Raw genomic sequence first — 24,366 nt, 5'->3', positions numbered from 1 at the left:
GTGTTGACCAGTGTTATTATTGAGCTTCCAACAGGAACCATTCTGAAAACAACACTGCCTCCCCGTGGCTGCCCAGGAGATTCACACGCGTTTTGTTTCCAAGGCGGAGAACCGGTGCCGCACGACCGCGGCAGTCGGCGCACTCGACCGCGGGCCGCGTTAGCAACGCATCTCTGACATTACAAAATGTAAACTTTTAAAAAATAACAACCAAGCTACAAACCATCTGCTACAGCTGTAAGATAAAGCTTCCACTGCATGTGTGAGTGTGTGGCGAGTGGTAGTGGAGCAGTTTTCTTGTTCATGTTTATTGTTTTTTTGTTTGTTGCAGTTGCACCCGATTCAAGAGCCGAATGGCTCACAGGGCTATACCTAATAAATACAACTTGAACTTGAGTTAGCGCTGCGCTACGAACCCGACGACCCGGGTTCTATTCTCGCTCACGGCCAACACCAGTGACGATTATCTGATGCGGTCCCGGGCCTACCCTAGGTCGACTCAGCCTCAACTGAGTACCTGGTGTGTAAACATCACCACTGGAGAGACAAAGACGACCGGGCGTAGTGTTGGCCACCCACCCCTTCGTGTGCCGTTCCCACCTTCATTAGGCGCTCACTAGCAGCACTTGCCCCAACAGTCTGTTCAGGCTATACGGAGGCTCTTTGTCTTTGTATTCCAAGAAACTCTGTCAGTGTGCAGGCTCTCTAAGAAGCAGGATGCCAGCGTGTATGTTGTAAGAGACAGGGGTGCCAGTGTGTATGCTGTACAATACAGGTTTGTCTGTGTGCAAGCTGTATGAGAGGCTGTCACAGTGCACAGACTGGTTGTGTAGAGGCCGGTTGTGGAGAGGCTGTGGCAGTGTGCGGGCCTGCCTGGTGTGGGAAGCACGAGCGGGCAGCCTGCTCCGTGTAGCCGAAGGAAGGCCCTTCGAAGACGGCCGTGGGCAGCTTGAGGACCTCATGCAGGTACTGATCGAACTTGTTCAGGACCATGACGCCATTTGAGTCTGAGATCTGGGAGAAAATATCTGCGGTGGGCAAGTGGTGGTGGAGGGGGGGGGGGCGGGGGGTAAGCAGAGGACGTGGCACACAGACACAGGCGAGCGTGAATCGTGGGTGAGCATCGATCAAAGGTGAGCATCCATCGTAAGTGAGCGTTGCGTCACAAACAAGCACGCTGCATCCACTGCTACTGGTCCAACATTCAACAGATTGATTAACGAAGCAGAACCCAACCTCCGCTTCGGGCAACTTCACATCAAGCCAGAGCAAGCAGCGACACGACTTTTCTTAAATGACCCTCGCCAGTATCGCCCGCGAAGGGAAACCCGGGGCCCATCTCTAGCGGAATTCCCCGACCGCAAGCCCCGCCCGTACGTGCGCCCGTACGTGCATGCACTCACATCGCAGCTTGTCCACGACCTTGCCTCCACACATGGTGGCCAGCGCCACCTTCACCCCAAACACCGTCATCTTGCCGCAGCCTTCCCTGCCGACACAGCGGGGTTCACGCGTCACGACGGTGCTGATGGGAAGCGGTCCGAGTGGTGGATGGGTCCGGGTTAGGGTTAGGATGGCGTCTGATTTGTGGCCGTGGCCACATTAGAAGCGGGCTGGAGTCTAAACACGAGTTTAGGTCTAGTTAGGGCGAGGATGGGGATTGAATCGTGGCTGGGCCAGGATGGAGTCTGATTGGTCGCTGTGTTTGTGTTGGGGCTAAGATGATGTTTGAATGGCGATTGGTTCCAGGTTAGGGTGAGGATGAATCTGAATGGTGGCTGGGTCCAGGTTGTGGTTAGGATTGGGTTTGAATGTAGGCTGGACACAGGTTAAGGGTGAGGATGGATGCATGTTGAACTTATTCCACACCGAACATAACCAACCGTGATCATCGGTGGTGCGGAGAGGTGAACAACTAAACACAAAAAATCAGTTCTAAAGAAATTAGTTTTCAATCCAGATTTAAAATTGCATAGCTCCAGTGGCTTTCTAATAATAATAATATGGATATATGTTAAACGAAAGATAGAACTATAGTTAGGAGTACATTTCTATCGTACCTCTGACACTAGATCTAACAATTCTAGATTTGAACTTTACCGAAAGAACCAAAGAATATGGATCCTTGCAGTCACGAAAACTTCAAATCTAGAATGAATCGCCTCTACGGGGGAGGGCTTCCACATTTCTGCTAGAGCTTTTAACAGACGAGACGAGAAATCACAGCTAATCGAGTCGCTACCCTTCCTCAAGAGATGCCGCGATAACAAGGTAGTACCTAAAACTCCTAAGCCTCGGCATTTCTCCCACTTTAGTCAAAAAATTCTAGCTGTGATTTTAACACCTGATGATGATTGCTTGTGTTACATTTCTGCTAGAGCTTTTAACAGACGAGACGAGAAATCACAGCTAATCGAGTCGCTAACCTTCCTCAAGAGATGCCGCGATAACAAGGTAATACCTAAAACTCCTAAGCCTCGGCATTTCTCCCACTTTAGTAAAACAATTCTAGCTGTGATTTTAACACCTGATGATGATTGCTTGTGTTGCAATCGAAACGTCGTGATTAAATTTACCTTTATTTATTTATCTTTTTATCTCTTATTTAATTTTTTACCTACGTGACTTTACCGAAAGAACCAAAGAATACGGATATAGATCTAACACGCCCGGGAAGCACGCCCTACCCGTTGTAGGCGGCGAGCATGAAGTTGAGCAGCAGGTTGATGGACTGCTCCACGTGGATCTGGTGGGTGGTGGGCAGCCGCTTGTTCAGCTGGTAGTACACGGAGGCGATGAGATTCTCCAGCCGCGCCACGCTCACCTCCGCGCCCGCATCCAACGCGTTGAGGCCGTTCTCACGGAACGCCTCGATCATGTTCCAGATGTCCACCAGGTGGACTGCGGGAACAGCGGCGCGCTGCACTATCAACTCCACGTCCCCCTTTTGGTTTTCCTCTCCCTGCCCCCCCCCCCACCCCTACGCGCCCTTCCCCCTGGGTGGGTTATCCGAGTTAGGGAAGTATAGAGTTTATTGAAAACACACACAGACGTGTTCAACATTTCAAACGTCGGCTAATAATTATGATTGTACTTCACATTGTGTCTATAAAAACTGATGTAATTTCCCATACATGCCCTGTGTGTGTGTACCTGAATCGTTTGTTCAATAAAATACTTTTGGAAAGGAAAAATAAAAAAGGATCAACTTCAGGTCACGTGTGTAAAGGAACCGAATTGGCATTCTCGTACTAATCTACTACGTACAATATTTCTGGAGTGCGCGTAATCAAATCTATATGAAGGAGCACAATCAAGTCATCAATACCACTGCCTGAAGAGGAAATAAAATACACGTGATTTTTACGTGCTATGAATAAGGGCCATGACCCGAAACGTTGGCTATCAGGTATTTTCCATTTTAAGGCCACAGTGGTATTGACAAATGTGTCGAGTTATTGTTACTGTTATTAGTGCCTGTGCAGTACAGCCAACGCAGCATGACAAAATAGTTTTCTATTATTTGCACTTCATCTGTGTGCATGTATCTCTGTACGAATGTACGTGCCCATCGATGTATATCCCTACTTGTGAGTGGTGAGGGTCAACTGGCGAGTGGTCAATGTCAGGTGGGCGGTGATTGTCTGAGAAGGGTCAAGTGAGTTGCTGTGCGAGTGCCTTGAACCACGCCGTCTATTGGACGGGTTGCCCAAGGGTCATTAACTCAAAAAAACACAAGGTTTTGTTTGAGCAAGTAAAAATAAAATATTGTTTGGTCCTTCATGCTTCAGGTGTCCTAGATCAATGTCTTTCAAAACATTTGGTTTGGCAGGCAAACTCTGGTCTGGAATGGAGCGGCATTTTTACATCTAATCCTTGTCCACTTACATACGAGTACAAAAAGTCACACTATAACCTGTTTAATACTTACATAAATTAGCTTATAATTGTACTATGATGAGTCTTACAATAATTCCACTAGGGTCGCCTTGCGCTGCAGGGAAGTTATTATTCAACGATGACTTGTGTTTGTGCAATATTTTCGATTTCACCTGTGACACAGAGGTTTCCGCTGTGACTACTATTTGCTTAATTTCTGTGCGATATTTTACTTGTTTTGCTCTTGTCACTTTGATGCCCCCAGACCTTTCTTGCAAATTAGACCGATCCTGGACCCTCGAGTAACCACTCAGTTAAACAAAAGAAACTTGAAACCTGTGGGTCTGCAAGGCTGAAGGGAAGTGGTCCACAGAACCGTAGCAGACACTACAATGTGGAGAAGTTTGAATAACGGTATAATGTCATTGGAGCACGGAGCTCCGTGAACATTTATTGAAGGCGGGTCCCAGAAAGGTTGGGTACTACTGCTATAATCAATAGTACTCCATAAACATAGGCAATAACACTATGCGAAGCCCATTCATAACTGGCTTCACATAAAGAAGTAACTCTTTTACACGTGTCATAAGTTCACCGAAAGCACGACTGAGACGACAAATAAATATGCCCGGCTTCCGAGGTCTACAGCTCTTTACGATCAAAGCAAAGTTCACGACGGCATCCACGCAAGCAAAAAATAAACAAACTCTTTTCACAGCAACCAGCCAACTCACGGTTGCATTTCTTTTGAACGAAGCGAAGCTTGCAAGCCGTGCGGTACGTGGACAGCCGAATGGCGTCGAAATTCTGCGCCCCTGCAAACAACAAAAAAAGACATGGATGATGACAGCGGCGAGAAAGACGCGGCGCAGCGCGGCATGCGCTCTCGCCCGCCGGCCTGGTCGGCTGGCCGGTGAGCGTGCGGGCGTGGCTCAAGCACGACGCTCCGGTGAGTCACATCGAGCATCCTCACGACAGGGGTAGGTGGCGGCGGTGGCGGCGATGCACGTGGCTTGTAATCAGGCACTGAAGGCGAAGGTTGGTGGATCGCACACAGACGGTGTGGAGAAAACTCCCCTCCCCCCGTGGGCGTCGAGGAGGTGCCGCCGTACCTTGGCTCTCCAGGAAAAGTTGGTACGGCAAAATTACCTGTTACGTCTGTACGGTTTCCCCGGGTGCACCGGTTTCCTCCCACACGTAAGCACTCATTAACTGGCTGAAAACATCTCAATGTATAGACAACTGCAGAGCTTGGGCAATTGTTGGCACCGAATTACCGCCTGGCTGCCGCCTTCCCACTTGTCTGCGGTTCCCTCCTCGCGCCTCCGAGTTGTTCTCTCCCACATAAAGTGCGAGCAAATGTTGTGCGGCGCTTCACAAGTAAAATTTACAATTACTATGAAGGGATCTTCAACATTTCGAGGCACCAAAATGCAAGACAGAGGCCGTTGCGTGCACGGCTGGTCTCGGGCCTGTCCAGGTCGGCGACCAGGAAGCTAATGTCTGCAACTGGCACACCACATCCAGAACAGAACCCCTCGCAACGACCGTGCTTCACTTAGCCACGTGCCACCTAACCCCACATCTACCAGCCACCCACCTGGAAAATATTCAGTTTCACAATTCCAAATAATGGACACGCATATTGTCCAAAAGTGGCCGCTCTTATTAGCTGGCCCCACGTGGCCCCGTCAGGCAATCACGACCACGAAGGCAAAGGCAATTAGCGACCACTTCTCGCATTATCCGTCGCCGCTAGCCTTTCATCGCCCATTTGCCGGAGATGCGCACATAAAAGCTGACATTTGGATAACATCCACTAATCTCCGCCGCTGCAATGCTCCGGTGCACACCACAATCGCAAGTGCCCGCCCGCGCCAGCAGAAGGGCGGCGTGAAAGCCCGCAAAAGCACCCGTTGGTTGTGCAACGCTCACAATCGCGTCGCCTGTTCGGTTGTCACGTAGAGATTTTCGCCGCCCCACCACCCTCACCCAAAACAAAACCCAGCGATTGTGGGGGGCGGGAGGGAGGGCGCCAGGGTTTATACGGTCAGAGGCTTAATTTCGCGCGGAGAAAAAAAAACGTGACGAGCGGCAGTCACACAGCACATGGCGAGCGGTATAACGGATGCCGTGTGCCCGGCACAGGATTGTTTTGCTGGTCGCCAACCCAAGTGGACAGAGTGGAAATGAATCCCTGCGCACGATTTAATTCAAGAATACATTTAATTTCATCCCATTTTAATCGTATAATTCACTGCTTCTGTTTCTCATTATTTTCCGTCTTGGTTGTAGAGTTTTGTTCGCTACATTAACTTAAAACACTTACACAATCGGATCGAAAAAAGTGAAATCTATGAATCTGACGAATCGCTACACGCTTAACTTGTACAGCATCTCGAGAAGCGGAGGGCGCATTGCGGCAAAACATCACCGAGCGTCACTGTTGCCCGCTCAGTTTTCCCAGCAACGAAGGTTATTCAAAGCGCCTTTAAATCCACAGCGGCGGTGCGCCTTGAGAATGGCGACGCGCTCCCGTGGAACTCTCGTGGAGCTCCCTGGAGCTCCCGTACAGTTTTCCGTGGAAATATAGCGGAGCTCCCGTGGAAATCTCGCGGAGCTCCCTGGTGCTCCCGCAGAGCTCCCTCGGAGCTCCCGCAGAGCTCCCCCGGAGCTCCCGTGGAGCTCTCGTGGAGCTCCCGTGGAGCTCCCGTGGAGCTGCCATGGAGCTCCGTGGAGCTCTCATGGAGCTATTTCCGCGCTCACCGCCGCCCCCGTGCGTGAACCCCATCGCACGTGCCCGCTTGCGTGCAAGACGTACGCATTTCGAGGAAGAGCTGCCGACGGTCCGCCATGACCTTTGAGGGTTGCGCCCGATCGTCAATCATTCTGCGGGAGAAACACACAGAGCACAACACACAAGAGGCAGCCGATTATGGGCGGTCTCGCTGGGAGAGAGCGTTGTCGAGAAGTGAGAAAGCGTGCGAGAGACGTCGACTAGCCAATACCGCGATGTGACTAACTTTTTTGTTAAATTGTGCATGGGGCTATTTATTTATTTTTTTAAACAAGCTCACTACCAATGAGCTTTATCAACCATTAAATTGCCGTCCACCCCACATAAAAGCCTGGAAATTAATAGCTAAGCACAAGGCGGGCAAACTCGAAATGCTAATGCAGCGGGTAAAGGGTACCTGTACTGCTGTGCCCAGCCATACAGTAAAAGCAGGTGAGGCCGGCAAGAGCATTCCAGCGTGGCAGCCGCCCATTTGAATTCACGCAACAACAACGGCGAGATAACGAACAGAGTGGCAGCGTGCGAGCCCCAGCCTCCGCCGCCGTCTAGAGCGTGCGCGCCAGTTGACAACGGCAACCGATCCAGGGATTAAATAGCGGTGTTCAAGATTAATAATAACGTCTATTGCACTGCCAATTGATTCGGCAGCCGAGCGCAGCGCGTGACGTGCGTGTCCCGCACAATGGGGGAATCGTATTCAGCGCAACCCGCTGGGGTACAGTGCACCCACGCGGCTCCATTCACCGTTAAGTTATTTAACATCGGGGATACTGACAGACGGCGGTGGCGGTGGTGGCGGCGGTGGCGGCGGCGGCAGCGGGTAACACTGCAAAATCCGGCTATCAGTTACCGCCACACGTCCATCCGAATCGCTGCGGACGTTCGTCATCAATTGTCACGCGCCGCGCCAGCAGCACATGGGAGGTCTGCCCACAGAACACGCGGCGAGGACACAGAGAGGCCATGTTCTTACACGCCGGACGCAAAAGAGCCCGGCAGCAAACTGGCACGCGGCTCACAAAACAACCGGCGATCTTCCTCCTTCGTCGGCGACGTCGCTGGAAGCGCTGGTCACAACACACAAACCTCATCGCCCCGGAACTTCTGGAGGTATTAATTACTACAAGGGGGGGGGGGGCCCAAATTTAGGTGGGCCCCCCTCTCCCAGTATAGCCGCACCAGCTGTCCTGGACACGCATGCCGCGCACCGTATACGGCAGACATGGTCCCCCGGAGGCGACGGGCAACACTATCCATAGCCCCAGCAAGCGAAGGCCACAAGGCATGGCACGGGGCGGCGGCCAGCCATAAACTAGACGGCTTGCCCCGTTCCATTGAGCGAGCCTTCTCAAACGCGTCAGAGGACGTCTCTTCATGGAAGGGGACCGGGCGGCAGTTTTTACTCAGGTGCGTTTATCATGAGCGGAACTATGATGCGTTGGTTTCTAAGCAGCTTATAGTGGGAGGGTGCCAAAAGGAATTTGACCATCGATGGCTGTGAACCACAGAGGCTCACTGATATGAAAGCAGGCCAGTTCAATACATGCTCACCTCCAAAACAACAATGTGCTCGATGCCTACCGGAATTTGCGCAAGATTTATAATATGCATGTGACAATTCATTATCAAGGACGCGACCGATGCAATACATGCAGCACGGACACACACTCCAATGAACAACATCATCCATTTCCCCGACACCATAAATTGGGCTGCTCACAGGAACGGCTGTGGATCAAAGAGATAACTACTGAAAACCGGAGCCATGGCACGATAAGAATGCAACTTAAACGCTGGGCCGGCTTCTTGCACCGAATTAAATTAATCCTCAACCAATTCCCATTACATGCATTGGTCAGGTCACATGGGGTGGGGGGGGGAAGCCTGAGCTTGTGCCCATCTCGATGGTGCAGCGAGATTTTGCGATGCATACCAATGTCTTCCTCTCCGAGCGGGGGAGACGCGGACGTGAGCACTGCCAGGCGCACACGGCCGGCGGCGGCTCACCACCGGCGCGCGCAAAACATTCGGTTCGTTTTATTTTCTTTCCCCGCAGCAGCTCCTTAATGACAACGGGCGCTATCACGAGAACCATATGAAACGGCAGCATCAATCAGGGACGCCGCTTGACCGATTAATCACGTCGCTTTTGTCAAAATACCGAAGCAGCGATGAAAATGTCATCGGGGTGAAATATCGTTGCGCTCCTCGGCGGGAATCCGAAGCACAACAATACGAGTCGGCTGCCACGGGTGGTTTGTGAGTGAATGTGAAGGGCAGATTATTAACAAACACACACGCACATAAAACCGTACGCAGTAAAATACGCACTGCCCCCCCACCCCCCCCCCCCCGTAGGTATTTGTAAGTAACTTTGGCTTTATAATCGACGAGCTATGCCGAGAATCGCCGCTGGCGTACAGCCACGTAATTCAAAACACAAAGCCTCGTCGCCGGCAAGTTAAACTTGGGATGCTCTTTGGGTTGGTCAGAATTAGCACGGGTGGGGTTCTGGTGAGCAGCAGAGGGCCATGTGTGTGGTCATGCCACCTGTTGTGCAAACTTTGTGTGCTATGAAGAAGGGACATTGCCCAAAACGTCACCTATTCTATAGTTTCCTCTTAAAGGCTGCTCACCAGTGTCATGGACGAATGTGTTCGTTTTTTTGTTATTGTTGTTTACAAGAGCTGTACAAACAGCTGCCCTGTGGTCACCATCCGGCATGAGAACTCAGGCACGCCGACCTATCATCGGACAATATCAGAGAGACAGCAAGCCCCTGGCAAACGTGCGGCCGGGTGACCCAGAGGTCAGAGCACAGAGCTGGCACCGACGGGGTCCTGGGATCGAGTCTGGGATTCAAACACCTGCGATCGCGCCAGGTTTTCACGAGTCAAGTGAAGCGAGTTGCCGGTCTCCGCCCCAGGATACCAGAGGTTGTTTGGAGCGCAATGGATCGGTGTCCACATCTCGTACCTCGTCAGAACTCGCCCCGCCCCTCCCTGATCCTCTAATCAACAGACAGAATTGTGCGAGCTCCAACTCTACCAGTCTCCAATCCAAACGATAAATAAGTAACCCGCTTCTTGGTTCTTTCGGTAAAGTCACGTAGAAGGGAAGTAATAAAATAATAAAAATAAAACGTAATAAAATAATTCTCACGACGTTTCGGCCACAACGCAAGCAGCCGTCCCTCAGTTGTGGACGAAACTTCGTGGGAATTATTTTATTATGTTATATTTTTATTATTTTATTACTTCCTTTATATGTGACTTTACCGAAAGAACCAAGAAGATGAATCCCTGCAGTCACAAAAGCTTTAAATCGAAAAGTAACCCGCTTTTTTGCCACTTATTTTGCCTACATTCCAGCTCCTGAGACTTAACAAATATCGGTTTGATTGTTACGCGACGGACACTTTTCTTCTATAAGGTGTACCCTCTCATGTCGACAGAGGATGACTGGAACAACTTCAAAATAAAGTTCCAAGATTAAACTTTTAAGGCGACACAACCTCCGACGCAAGGATCATGCACTGCTCGCCGCAAATTTCAAGCGAACATTTCTTCATCCGACGACGCCGATGGAAAAACACAACGGACAGTAGCAGCACAGGCCAATAAAAAAAACAGAAGCATGCCCTTCGTCATCTCCGGGGGGACATTCCGTTCCCGCTACTCGCACGGCGGGACCAGGTAACGGGACCGGATCTCTCCGAGAGTTTATTTCTCTCGTCGAAAGCGATTGGAGGCGGGCGGCAGCGAGCGCTCTGCGCGGAGCACGCTCGCCCAGAGGGAGGACTTGGAATAACACGGGAGGCACGGCCTTCACTTTACACATGCCCAAAAGTAGAAGCAAGGGTGCAGCGCAGGGAGAACGTGCGAACAGCGGACCATGCGTGCAAGGTGGGGGTGGGGGGGGGGGAACGTAAAACTTCCGAAAATAGAAGAGCAAAACAAATAAGCATGCACACGATCTGGTGCCAATGACTGGACCACAACAATCTCCCAGAACTCTGGCGCTAAGTCAGGCTTGCCGATCCGGCACTTGCTCGCCAGCGGTCAGTCACTCTTCTTCCGCAACCATCATGGTTAGGAAATTCACTCGCCGATTAATCCATCCACGTTGAGGACTCGGTCTGTTAGACTACGGTTTAGTCTCGTCCGTACCATGTTCAACCGCCGCACTGCGGTTTAATACACACACACACATCTCTCTCTGCTTCTCCGCTCACACTGCTCGACTCTGAAACTCTCACTCGTATAATCTCTTTTCCCAAACTCTTAACAGCTCCGTGCAATTTAAGAAACGTATGAAGTCTCATCAATTAAATCCCCAATATATCTGTTTGTTTTTTGCCGTTTATGGGCCTGTGCTCAAGCAACCGTGATATTAAAAAAAAGTAGCTGCAGACGAAGTAAAATCAGCTTCACACAAGTTTCAAATGTATTTAGTTTAACCAGGTGAGAACTCAAGAGAGGCGAGGATAATGGAATTTGATAGCGAGGTTGGGTCACCAAAATGACACAAAACAAACCAAACAAAACGTATGGACGGTCACGGAGGAAAACATAAATCTGGGGGAAAAAACAACCGCGTCACGTGAGAAATCGTTGATGAGAAGAAGCGGCGGTGTTTGCTCTGATTGATTGATGCCTCGTGGGAACAAGGGCTATTTTGGCCCAAGATTGGCCCAGGATTGGCCCGGGGAGAGCACCAGAGCCTGGCTCTGTGTCCCAAAGCTCCATAAACCCTCCTTCACCACTTTGCCCCATCCATCTTCCACCTCTTACCCTCGTCAGCCAGGGAGTGGGGATTCAACATTTAGCCCAGTGCTTTCCAACATTAGGCTGAAGGCGCTTAATACATTAGCTCTGTCCGTCCATCCGTAACGGATGATCCGATACAAATGAAACTTTTTAGTATACAGTGGAGTTGCTATTACACACTTAGCCTATTGCAAACAGGCCACACTAATGGATAAAACCAAGGGTTGCCTAAAACTTGGAGAAAAAACCCGAGAAAAAAAGGACGATATTCTTGGGTCTTTCGGTAAAGTCACGCAAGATAGATGAAAAGAAAATTACAAAAATAACAAAAAACTACGACGTTTCGATCGCAACACAAGCAATCGTTATCAGGAGAAAAAAAGGACCATTTGCAAACGCACATTGCACCGAGAGCTGTCGCACTTTAAAATGCAACACTTCAGGAGACAACGCATGTTGGAAAGTTATTACATAATCCTTGAGCGCGCATGGCATGGCACGGTGGCGCAGTGATTAGGAGGCACTTCGTTACGAAACCTGCTGACCTGGGCTCGATTCCCGGCCATGGCTAGCATCAGTATCGAGCGATATCTGAACCAGTCCTGACCCTCAAATCTCCCAACTCTCACCCAGCAATAGGGATGTCGTGTGGGAAGGCTCACATACAGCAATGGATTGACAGAGGTGTGCACAAATAAAGCAGGTACTTATTAGCTCAGACGAATTTTACCTATTGTAGTTTAAATCATTTACCTCCGTGGGTTTTTTAAACTAACACAGCCGGGAGGTTAAACTAAGCGAGTGATGTCATGCCACGCGTGTCTCTCTTCCACAGTGACCCCCGCATCGCCGCCAACGATTCCAGGGTGCGCCAGCCTCCGACCAAGCATCTGGCTCGGTTTCGGAAGGGGGTCTCTGGGGGTGGGCCTCACAATCTTGGGGTGGCGACATGGGCGAGCTGTAAGCACCGCTCTGCTGCCTGTTGCAGAAGTTCACCCTGGCCCACAAATATCAACAATATTTGAATTAAAAAAAACGAGTTGGCAACGTATGCCGCTGTCACAGTGCAAATTTGCCAAATTTGAAATTAACCCGCAAATTACCTACGTGGGTAAAAGCTACATAGAAACATCACCGCTACCACAAAATCCCGATCGCCGGCATATATATGTATGTTGAACTTCTTTCGCACCGTATGTAGCCAACCATGCCAATCGGAGGTGCGGCAAAACCTTAACAATGGCACGAATACTAAACGCAGAAATTATTCCATGATGATTTTATTTGTGGTCTGGGAGGGAGATGGGTTCAGCTGGGCCAAGCTGCTGTGGGGGTAATGGGCTCTTGGGCACAGCCCAGGTCCACCACTGATGCACGGCTCTGCCATTCAGAAACCTTGACCACGTGAGATGTTTTTGAATTGTTTTGTTCGCGTGTTTTTTGTTGTTGTTGTTGCTATAAGCAGGTCCACATCGAAAATGAACATCTCTTGCCCAATGGGTTTTTACCTGTGGCAAAATAAACCTTCACCCAAAACCACAACAAAGCATGGCATTCACGTGTGTTCAACTTTTGTTCGTGGAGTCAAAGACCGATTTCCATTGAATTCACATGACTTACTGTGTAGTCGGCAACTCGGGCACTATAACTCATTCTGGACCATGTTGACAGACACGACGAACTTATGCTCTGCCCATCTAGAGTCTTTACCAGCCATCTATGCAGTGCCCGCCCCACAGAAGAACATCCCGGTTTCAATTTACCCCACAAAACAATCGCCTGGACTGAACTGCATCCGAACGCCGCGTGGCAGATACGGCTATCTCCGACACGGATAGAAAAATAAGAATAGCCCGGAGTGTGAATGCGGTCACCAATCTCAAAGCGTGGACCCACATAGCTTCGATCATTCACTGGTGCCGTTTCTGGATGTTCACCATGTGGCTACTCCTGAAGCCGCTCACTGGTTCGCTCGCCAACCTCCACATGAACGCATAAATAATGCTGATGAACGCCCCGCCACCCTACCAAAAAGCGGCTGTTGAACAGATTCGTTGGGGACTCCCAAAATCTATTTGAGACGAGATTGAACAAATTATTCTGGTGACACTGCATTGGCAGTGCTGCACGAGCACATGCAAATAGCACTGTGGCCTCGAAAAGAAAAAAACTAAATAAAAGGAGACATTTCGAGCAATTGCCCATATCGTCACAGCACATAGAGACACCTGCAAGGTAGGGTGATTTAACCAAGAGAGCCATTATCTAAGCACAAGTGGAACAATCTAACACAATTCAAATCCGCAGTTACTCGCACAAATTACGGATGATGTGGAAAGTATAAAAATATATATACTGTCCCGCAAGTATAAATGTACACGTGGGGGAGTGTCTGAAGGTTTCAAGGGCACTTGGGTCTCTTTATTTTGTCAAGGGCCAACCCCTCGGGCTGCAAGAACCTGCCGTGTGGGAGCAGCTGACAAGCATCCTGTGCAGCCTCTTGAGTGGCTCAGGACGCGCGAAAAATCACGCTTTCAGCTTCGTGTTGAAAAGCCACGCGTTCACCCGAGTTTTTATCTTTAAAAAAAAACATTCACAAACGGTTAACCCTTTCCCGTTCCGAGACGACTGCAAGTTTGCAGGGCGGGTGTCCCGTTTCACCGCTGAATCTCGGGTACGCGCAAGCGGATTGGCGTTAATTTTATTCAGAGGCGCAGCGCCGCTGTTTTTAAAGACATTGTACTCACCGCAGATAACTGTCGTGACACGCCGATTGGCATACACGTACGTCGTAGGAACAGAATCTGAAGAAAAACTGATGACGGACGCGTACGTCATCGGAGTGCGAAAGGGTTAAGAAGTTCCTCCACCCACGTCGACAGGTCTAGGAGCGGGGTCTTACGTGCTTTGCCGCTGGAAAGCGAGCACATGAAACGGTGTGAATAATCCAGATTAGAATGTGTCTAGCAGTCCTGGACGGCTCACCTGAATATAGGTGTGCAGCCTACCCTGTCGAATGGGCGACAGGGAAAATCTTATGCGCTTGGCGACTGGAACGCGATCACACGACAAGGCATAAATAATCCAAGCGTTCCCGCTCTGCTCGAGTTGCGCAGGGAGGACACGGACTGTTCCTGTGATGTTCACTCATCGATTTCTTATCCACACTGTGCTCAACCACCAACACTGCAAAATGAAATAAAATATCCGGCGATTGCCTGCTGCTGCTGCTGCTGCTGTGTCGGCAGTGGTGCACAAGCACAGGTAACAACAACAAAAACTCAACACAAATGTAAATACGACTGCATTTAAAAGAAAAAAATATATAATTGGTGACATTTCAGGAAAAGGCCTTTCTTTATAGCACATAAAGAGAGAGGCCAGACAGATAGAGGACTTGCACCACACCACTGGTCACACCACTTTTCTTTCTGCTTCTTCCATCGCACTGCTCCACTTGGGAATCCCCTCGCCCATCGTCTTTCCTCCGCCAGCTCTTATAATAAATAATAATAACCTTGCACCAATTCAAGAAACGTGACAATGCTTATCAGTTAAAACTGTGAGAGTCCTGTTCGGCCACTCGACGTTTGAGGGCCTTCGGGCCCATGCTCAGTAATCGTGTTTAAAAATAAGTATTATAAAGTATTGTCTACGTGGAAATAACACATGGCTACAAACCAAGAGGTACGACACAGTTCCTGTGTAAAACACGTGTTCGCCTTATAAGCCCGTTTTCATTTCGTAGGGTAGGGTAAGCAACTTGGAAGATGTTAACAGATTGTGGCAAGAATGTATTGCAGATGCAAATCAGAAACGGGAGGTTGCGGCGGTGGGTGAGGCACGTGTAGGAGGATCGGAGCGGGGCAGGTTCACGGAGACGGGCAACACAAAGTGGCACTCAAAGAGGTCAGCGAACGACGCGAAGACCGAAAGCCAGAGATGGTGTGGGATGCCATCCGAGTGGTCCGTGTGAAACGACAGTCAACTCTGCATCGACTCCAGGGGTCCAGCAGGAGGAAGCGAAGTGGATGCTGTGTTGACATCCGCAGTATTGGTCATGCCGAATTCTTTACGTTGTCCCGCACCGATTCCTAGGTTACGTGTTAATTCTACACGGCGGTTTAGTTGCAACACATGGACACGTTGAACAAGTCAAGTCTCCCCACCCTGCTGAGGACTATTTGACCTGCTTTCACCACGCTGCTCAATGCGGTTGGGTCAAGGCAGGGAGCATAGACATTGATGCATGGTACAGTACAACGATGGATTTCGCTGCAATGAAAATTGTCCCCCGACATATACTGTATTAGCGAGTTGATAAGACGGACTTTTTCCCCCCCCTGCATTTTAAAGCATAAGTTGGGAGTGTGTCCGTGTGACCAGATGAGATTGGGGAGATGGAGTGTGCCCGTTAGCGCATTTCGCTATGCGGCCCGAGTTTGAGTCACGCTCACTGTCAACATCGGTGACGAATATCTGAACCGATGTTGGGCCTCCCCGAGTCTTAAACGAGTACCTGCTACAGTGTGTAAACATCACCACTGGGGAGACAAAGGTGGCCGGATGTGGCGCTGGCCACCCACTCCCTCGTGCGCAGCACTCGCCCAAACAGCCTCTTAACGCCTATAATATGAAAGACCTTTGCCTTTGTGACCACAAACGTATAACTTTATTGACACAGAGCACCAGTTTGGGATGCATCTTACTTTGCGGAGTATCTTATGATCCGGAGGAAGACCGTAACACACGATATATATTATATAATCTAGATAACTTTTTTTTTTATCGGGGCAAAGAGACCAGAAAAACTCCATTCCTAAATCCAAAACATTATCTCGTCAGCGTTTCATCATATGAAACCAACAGAAGTAGAAAACTAGGCACAAGGCACAAGACACGTACTCCAGCGAGAGACGGAGTTACGATCGGCAATCAAGAGGTTCCCATGAGAATAACGTACAACACCGGCGTGTGCGCGTCGTGTGCGGGGACGTTAGCGCAGTGGCTGGAGCATCGCCCTACAAACCCGGCGAGCCGAGTTCGACTGCCGCTCACGGCCAACATTGGTGACGAATGTCGAAACCAGTCCTGGGCCTCCCCTAGGTCATCTCAGCCTTAAATGTGTAACTGGTGCGGTGTGTGAAAATCAGCACTGGGGAGACAAAGGCAGCCAGGTGTGGTGCTGACAACCCAACCCCTCATGTGGTGTACTGGTCTTAATAGGTGCTCGCTAACAGCACCTGTCCTAACAGTCTGGTGAAGGCTATATGGGGGATCTTAGACTTTGTCTGTGGGTGGGGGTGTGTTTAGAAAAAGATTAACCCCTTCCACATATTAACCTTATCGCGGTACCCCGGGGTACCATAGTGCCCCGGTTCTCGCATAATGATCCGTGATGCAGTCACTTTTAGTCTGTTGATGGTCGGCGACGCGGCAATCGACTCATCTCGACGAGCTGTACTCACGATGCACCACCACGGTGCGTGCCGCAAGCGTTCAGGGTTTCGGCGCAATCGTCCTCGCTGCGTTTCGACATCGCGGAGTAGCACCGATGTCGGATTGATTGGTACCCCAGTCGCGGAGTGAAGTACACCCCTGGAAGAAAGTATCCCAGAAATAGAATATTGAATTGCCTCGGCCATTTTGTATCATTTGGTACGCCGGGGTACCGCCATAAGGATCATATGTGGTTTAGAGAAGATATTTTATTATTATAGTACCGTATTATGAATTTGTACTCTGCATTTCATGAATGGCCAGCGGGCAAAGACAAACGGTGGAGTTGCAGCCGATGGACGAAACATGGCTGAGTGTACGTGACCCCTGCGGAGATGGAGCGATTAAATCAGCTCTTGTACAGGTGCTGGAGGGCTTACGACATTGCACAACCATGAGAGATGGAAAAAGCTTGGGAAGGCCTTTATCCAGCAGTGGATTTATCATGGCTGATGTTGATAACGTGTATACAAGCCATACAGTAAGGTAGCAGTGTTTTTTTAATATAACGGTTATTGAGCACAGTCCCAAAGGTCCAAAAACACAAAGCAGCCAGCAATACACAGAAGGAATTTCGGTTGTAATAGATAACATAAACACATTTCGTGAATTGAGAAAGGTAAGAGCATGGTAAATGAGACGATGGGAGGGAATTCCAAAGTCGAGCAGTGCGAGGGGTAGCAGCAGCTAAAGAAATGTTGTAACCTGCAGTGTGGTGAATGAGTGGGTGAGTGCGTGTTATGGTGACCTGCAGCGTGGCGAGTTCAAGGGTGAGTGAGTATTCCTGTGACCAGCTGTGTGCTGTGGTGGGCGAGTGTTTGGTGACCTGCGGTGTGGCGGAGTGCCTGCGTGTTATTGTAACCGGCGCTGTGGCAAGTAAGTGGGCGAGCGAGTGTTACTGTGACCAGCAGCGGAGCGGTTGAACAGTGTGGACGAGACAAAACAGTCAGTCTGTTCAACCGAGTGGAGGAATCGATGAGTAAAAAAAGTTCACAGGAACAGTCTGTGTCCTCCCTGCTCAAGCAGAGCAGAGCGGGAACGCTTGCATTATTTATGTCGCCTCGTGTTCTCACGTTCCAGCGGCCAAACATATAAGATTCTCACTGTTGCCCGTTCGACAGGGTAGGCTGCACATCTGCGTCCAGGTGACCTGTACAGGTCTGCCAGACACATGCTAATCTGACATATGAATGAATGTAAAAGTGCACTTATCATCATCATCATCATCGTCAGGCACGATCGAACCACTGCTGGTTGAAGGCCCCTTCAAGCCACCACCATCTCTGTAACAATCCATCCAGCACCCGATGTAAAATCGCTGTCTCCACAGTGCGCGTCCTCATTAGGGACGTGTTCCTCTCGTTTGGCTGCCACTCTGTCCTCAGTCTCAACCACCAGCCATCATCCCAACAGGCAACGAGTCCACTTACTTTCCTGAATGGTCAACAAGGTGTCTGTTAACTTGCTTAGGTTTCCTAATCCGTGTGTTCCTTAATACTGACAAACTATATTTAAATAAGCTGGTGCTTCCATGATTTGGCAAAAATATTTTTTGCTAAACTTATACATGTAAAAAATAAATCGATTTGTTAATATGTTGCGATTACATTTAATAACCTTTTTTTTAATGCAACAAAGTCTGTCTCCCGTTGCTCACCACCTCAACTTTCCCAGTGACTGACATGGACATATGTGACCTATCAGATAAAAAACTAAATATACTAATCAAGTTAATCCACATTTTTACGTACAAAACCACGGTGAAAATACCCAAACAAAGGTTTATTCGACCTAGGTCAGAGGTTATACGTTGGACACAAAACTCATCACGAATGCCGTACATCCTAGGTTCCCTCCGAGCAGAATGAGCACCGACTCGACTTTGTACGGGCAAAAAATGACTCAAGTTAGTGCCGTGGCAGCAAACTGACCTGCAGCGGAAAAAAAAGCAACGTGTGCTACTGCATTGGCAGAGGTGCACAAGCCCGCGGAGCAAAAACAAGTCAACACAACCACCATCAATAACACCGCCTTAATGAGAGAAATATATATAATAGGTGACGCTTTAGGCAAATTTGTCTTACTCATTGCAGTGAGAGATCAAAAAGGGTTATGGCCTGAAATGTCACCTTACTTATATTTATTTTTTGCCATTGCTGGCAGTCGGTTTATTGACGAATGTTTTTTCAGTATTTTTTAGACTCGCAGGCAAACAAATACGCTTCTCACAATGTGAGCAACAGGACATGTGACAAGTGACCCAGTGACACGAACAATGAATGGGGTCGAGGTTTAAATCAGCGTACAGTGGCCCTGCCTGTGAATTTGTGAATGGACATCGACCAGCACCTCCCTCTCTGCCCCTCTCCCCTGGCAATAAGCCAGACAGGTGTTTGCATTTTACCTACGGGGTTTAGTGAATTATTCATGCCGTATTGACTGCTGCTGTGACCTTGCTCCCTCTAACTTCAACAAAAGCCAAAGGGACAGTGTCTGGGTGGGAAAAAACAACAACAACCACAACAACCACAACTCGTAACTGGCATACCACAAGCATCCGTGAAGTGCAGATATTAGAGACAGAACGAGGAGGCATCCAGCCATTCATCAATTACAGTGACAAAACCAAAAACCTAAACACAATTGTCAACAACACTGCCCCTAAAAGGAAATATATATAATAGGCAGCGTTTTAGGTAATGGCTCTTGTTGATGTCTCGGCTATAAAGGAGGCCTATTTCCCCGAAACGGTCCCCCAATTATATATTTTTAATTTTAGGGGAGTGTTATTGATGAATGCGTTGAGTTGTTGAGCGTGTGCACCACTGCAGACGCAGTATCGCCAAATAACGAATCGATAAGAGTAACATCGGTTTTTAAATCATGATACACGCAATCAAATTACGTGAGTGTAAGAATGAAAGTTTTTAACTCACGTATATTGTCTTATTCGTGGGGCGGGGGCAGAGCGGTTCAAGCGCTGCGCTTCGAACGTACCGATTCCTGGTCTCGGCGAGCATAAGTGGCGAGTGGTCATTCTGACCCAGTCTGGGACCTCCCCCATTGGCGGAGTTTGGGGGTGGGGCACGGGTGGCCAAAGCCATCCCACCGCAAACTGGACACCTTGAATAATTTTCCATTAAGATTAAAAATGCAATAACATGCACCGGCAATTCCTAATGTGAGGGACAGAGCAAAGCCCTGCACCACCCCCCCACCCCCCCAAATATACGAGTCAAACTCCACCTATGGCCTCCCCCCACTTTCAACAAACCAGATACCATCGGCCCGAAGTGTTCCCGAAAACCCGTGTCACCATCGTGCCACGGGAGAGGCTTTCCACCAGCAACAGACTGGCCAAGGCGTTTCAATCACCAATGTTACAGAGACTCGTCGGCATGCGCTACGCTGCTCGGGCGGGTTTGACGTGACCCCCCCCATCCCGCCGCAGCCGCTGGAGGCACTGCAAATTTACCCGAATCGTGATTATTCATCGAATGTCCCGGGGGGGCGGCGGGGGGGCTAAACGGGGTTGTGAATCTCTGCATCCCGCGCGCTCATAAACAGAGGCTTTGGCATTAATATTCTTATGTTTTTTCGGTAAAGTCACGTAGGTAAAACAAATTAAAATTTATAAAAGTAAAATAAAAATGAAATAAAAGTAAAAATCACGACGTTTATTTTTCTTTTATTTTTTCTTTTATTTAAATTTAACTTTTATTAATAAATAAAAAAATACCTACGTGACTTTACGGAAAAAACCCTAAGAATATGAATCCTTGCAGTCACGAAAGCTTCAAATCAAGAGGCTTTGGCAGTTTTCATGTATGTCATCAGCATCACAAAAAAACCATTTTTTGCTGCTTCAAATAGCCACGGAGTCGTAACGGAGGAAGGAATTTCCAAAACAAATAAGGGTGAAATTCCACCGGCAGGCTGGCGCGAAAACTGCCAATTTATACAAAATGCGGAGGCTTGGCAAACTCGCAAAAATCTGTCAGCTCAACAAAGCCGTTGCCAGGTTGATTTGGAAATACAGTAAGTGCCACATATCCGACTTGCCGTGGTCTTGAGGTGCAGGGGGGGGGGGTATGTGAAAAGGACAGATATTGTGAGCATCGATAGACAATGACAGCACCACAAAGCGTGCACAAACAGATGACTGGACACAACTAACGTGCAAGCCGCTTTAAGTCGTGGGAACATGCTACACAAGTAAGCGAATGTACACAGGATAAACAATACGTTGCTCGATATGAAAAGGTTCGAATTGGGAGCATCTGTATGAAATCCATTATACCTAAAACATCGTCAGTCATGGTCAATCCGCTGCTGGATGAAGAACTCCCCAAGTCGCCTCCATCTCTCACGGTCCCCCGCCTAGCACCTCCACACACGAGCACATTTCATTGGAACGTGTAGGAAAAATAAAAAATTAACCTGTAAAAACAAAGTTTTTCACTATAAATCCTTTATATGCGTGGCATCGGTTTTATTTTATTATTCATTTGTTTTTCTTGAGTAAGAGTTTCATTTTTATGACATTGGTATTTTAAATTAAATATGAATTTTTTTTTTCCTAAAAAGTGGAAAATTTTGGAATTTTTTTTTCACGAAAATAAATTGTCACGCACAACGAGTCTGTGTACAAAATGTCAGCTCGATTGGATCACGGGAAGTGGGTTAAAAAACGACCGAAAGATTTCCACGGTCGTAAGCGCGCAAGCAAGCAAGCGAACTTAATATAAAGGATTTAAAAAGTGTCAACTCTTACGCAACTAGGTGCCCGTATCGTGAACTTAATCATCACCACCAGCCATCACCAAACTACTGCCGGGTGAAGGCCAGAGGTCGCAACCGGGTACCCGATACCCGTACTCTACCCGATACCCGGCTAACCGGACCCGGCCGGGTACGGGTACCCGTTTGCGACCCTGGTGCGGCCGGGTACGGGTACGGGTAGGCCGTGAGTAACTGGTGAGTAACCGTTTGTCACTCATTTCGGGTAGGGTACGGGTAGGGAACGGGAACCCGTACCCGGCCAGGTACGGGTACCCATTTGCGACCCTGGTGCGGCCGGGTAAGGGTACGGGTAAGGAATCAAAACCCGTTTGCGACCTCTGGTGAAGGCCCTTCCCTAAACCTCTGCAACTCTCACAATCCTGAGACCTGCCCACGAGCTGAACTCATTGCTCCATCTCTCCTCGGTCGACGTTCCTCTCTACCGGTGCGTTCCATCCCCCTCCGGTTGGCCACTCTGTTGACAGTCTTAACCACCGGGCACTATCCCCTGACAGTGGCAAGTCCTGCCCAATCCCACCTGCCGGCCTGAACAGTGAACGTAACGTCTTTAACCCGCCGCCGCCATCCCTCACAATCCCGCGGCGCGACAAACTAGGGCGGCTCGACAAGTCGATATCAATCAATGAATCGATGTGCAGTTAACGCCTCCAAGAGCAAATTACCACCGCCGACTCACACCGCGCAGTTATCTCCTCCTCGTTTGACGACCTCAAGCTCACACGAGCTGGCACGCCGTCCGCGGGGGAGGTGCGGGGGGGCGCACACAAACGCCCTCTCATTATGCGCGAGTTTGTCGTAAAGCAGAAAAGCAAACTCGCGTCCTCTCCACGGGTCCCCTCCAGACAAAATGACCTCCAGTGCCGCAAGGAGACCGCCACAACAGCCCCTGGGCACGGCCCCCTCCGTCTAACAGCGGCACCAACAACGCTTGCCAACGCAAACCAAAGTCACGGGTGCACGCGCTGCGTTTCACTCGTTCAGTAACAACGGCACCGCACATCCGACCGTCACGTATTCAAACTCGAACAATAAAGCGTCCGCACCACCCGGTGTGGTAGCATTTGAGTGCGGTGTCGCTATTACCCGCAGCCCGCCTTACACCCGCACTCCGAAGTTACTTACTGATCCTCGCTCAAGCTTCGTCAGTTTGATTCTGGCTGTGGCGAGAAGTGCAGGGTGCTCCCCAACTCAAACTGAACAGAGTCTTAAGTGTGAGCGCAACAGCCGGCGGAGAAAAGCAAGCCGAACACAAACCCATGGCTACGGCAAACATGGGTCCACCGGTTGGCAAGCGAGCGAGGAGACCCGCGCAGTTCGTGGTGTTTGGACAGAGGTGTCTCATCAAAACAAACACGAGAGCGGCAGTGTCACATCAGCCTGCCACAGCATCGACGACGCCAGATGTCGGAGGCACTCCGTGACGCTCAAGAGCTCAAAAGTGCGCAGGGAGGGGAACGCTTCGAATTACAATGAGTGACAGAAAGAAGAACACTGGGATCTGAGAACATATCCAAGGTTAAATGTTTCGGGCCATTTAGAAAAGTGGGCTCAGGCAGGACACACGTCGCTGGGAAGGATGATGGCCAGCAGTCGAGACTCGCACTGGAGTGGAAGCCAGCGTGAATGCGCCTGATAGCACGTTTATCGAGGAGACAGAAGAGAGAGACAGTGGCTGACAGAGACACTGGATGACAGAGACACTGGATGACAGAGATGTTATCTCCCTCGCCTGGTATGCAGGGGCCATGGGTTCGGTCCAGATCCTGACGCCTGCTGTATATTTGTAGTTTGCGTGTTTCTCTCTCCCATGGTGATTTTTCTCCTTGTCCTCCGGTTTTGCCCCTCCACATTAAAGAAACATGCTTTTAGATTGATAATTGCTTTTAGATTGTTTTTGGGGGGGCTGCTAATATAAACCCCCCTACATGGATACGAGCCACTTCCATGAGCTGTCATTTGTGGCCAGGTCGCCTCCGAAAAAAATGAATAGTTTATCGTTTGCCGTGACATTTGACGACAGTGACACACGGGTGACAGAGACAACTCCATGCCAGGGACGATGGGTGAGAGGGCCCCATAGGTTCAACGCCCAACCCTGGCGCACACAATAAAATACACAGCTCACTCACTCACTCATCACGCGTGTCAATGGCTCATGTTGCTCGGTCGCTGCTGTAGAGAGGCCCAGGGCATGAGGAATGCGTCACGGGGGTCTCAGGGCTCGAGTTGGGCGGCGTGGGGGAGGCTCTCGGGGACTGGGCTAGGGAGTCTCAGAGGAGGGGAGAGGGGGGACAAGGGACTAAGTTAGGGGGTTCAGGGACTGGGTTAGGGGGGCTCGGTGAAGGGGTTAAGGAGGTTCAGGGACTGGGTTAGGGGGTCTCGGTGAAGGGGTTACGGGGGTTCAGGGACTGGGTTAGGGGGTCTTGGTGAAGGGGTTAAGGGGGGTTCAGGGACTGGGTTAGGGGGTCTCGGTGAAGTGGTTAAGGGGGTTCAGGGACTGGGTTAGGGGGTCTTGGTGAAGGGGGTTAAGGGGGTTCAGGGACGGGGTTAGGGGGTCTTGGTGAAGGGGGTTAAGAGGGGTTCAGGGACTGGGTTAGGGGGTCTTGGTGAAGAGGTTAA

At 49.7% G+C, this 24,366-nt stretch overlaps 1 protein-coding gene across 5 annotated transcripts in view; it reads right to left on the bottom strand.

Annotated features, from left to right (window-relative positions):
* Positions 1-24,366, bottom strand: part of DTNB (dystrobrevin beta) — a 66,335-nt gene that overhangs the window by 40,799 nt on the left and 1,170 nt on the right. For all 5 annotated transcript variants that reach the window (XM_078874308.1, XM_078874313.1, XM_078874314.1 and 2 more), the window contains exons 2-6: positions 6,701-6,768; positions 4,614-4,694; positions 2,688-2,901; positions 1,404-1,489; positions 874-1,028 (exon numbers count right to left, since the gene is read on the bottom strand). In XM_078874308.1, coding sequence (XP_078730434.1) covers positions 874-1,028; positions 1,404-1,489; positions 2,688-2,901; positions 4,614-4,694; positions 6,701-6,767 — 603 coding nt within the window. In that variant the 5' untranslated portion in view covers position 6,768. The remainder of the gene's footprint in view (positions 1-873; positions 1,029-1,403; positions 1,490-2,687; positions 2,902-4,613; positions 4,695-6,700; positions 6,769-24,366) is intronic.

Source organism: Lampetra fluviatilis, chromosome 2 (genome assembly GCF_964198595.1).
Source record: "Lampetra fluviatilis chromosome 2, kcLamFluv1.1, whole genome shotgun sequence".
NCBI classification, from domain to species: domain Eukaryota; kingdom Metazoa; phylum Chordata; class Hyperoartia; order Petromyzontiformes; family Petromyzontidae; genus Lampetra; species Lampetra fluviatilis.
Note: the sequence above shows the minus strand (reverse complement) of the source record. Positions and strands in the feature narration are given on the sequence as shown.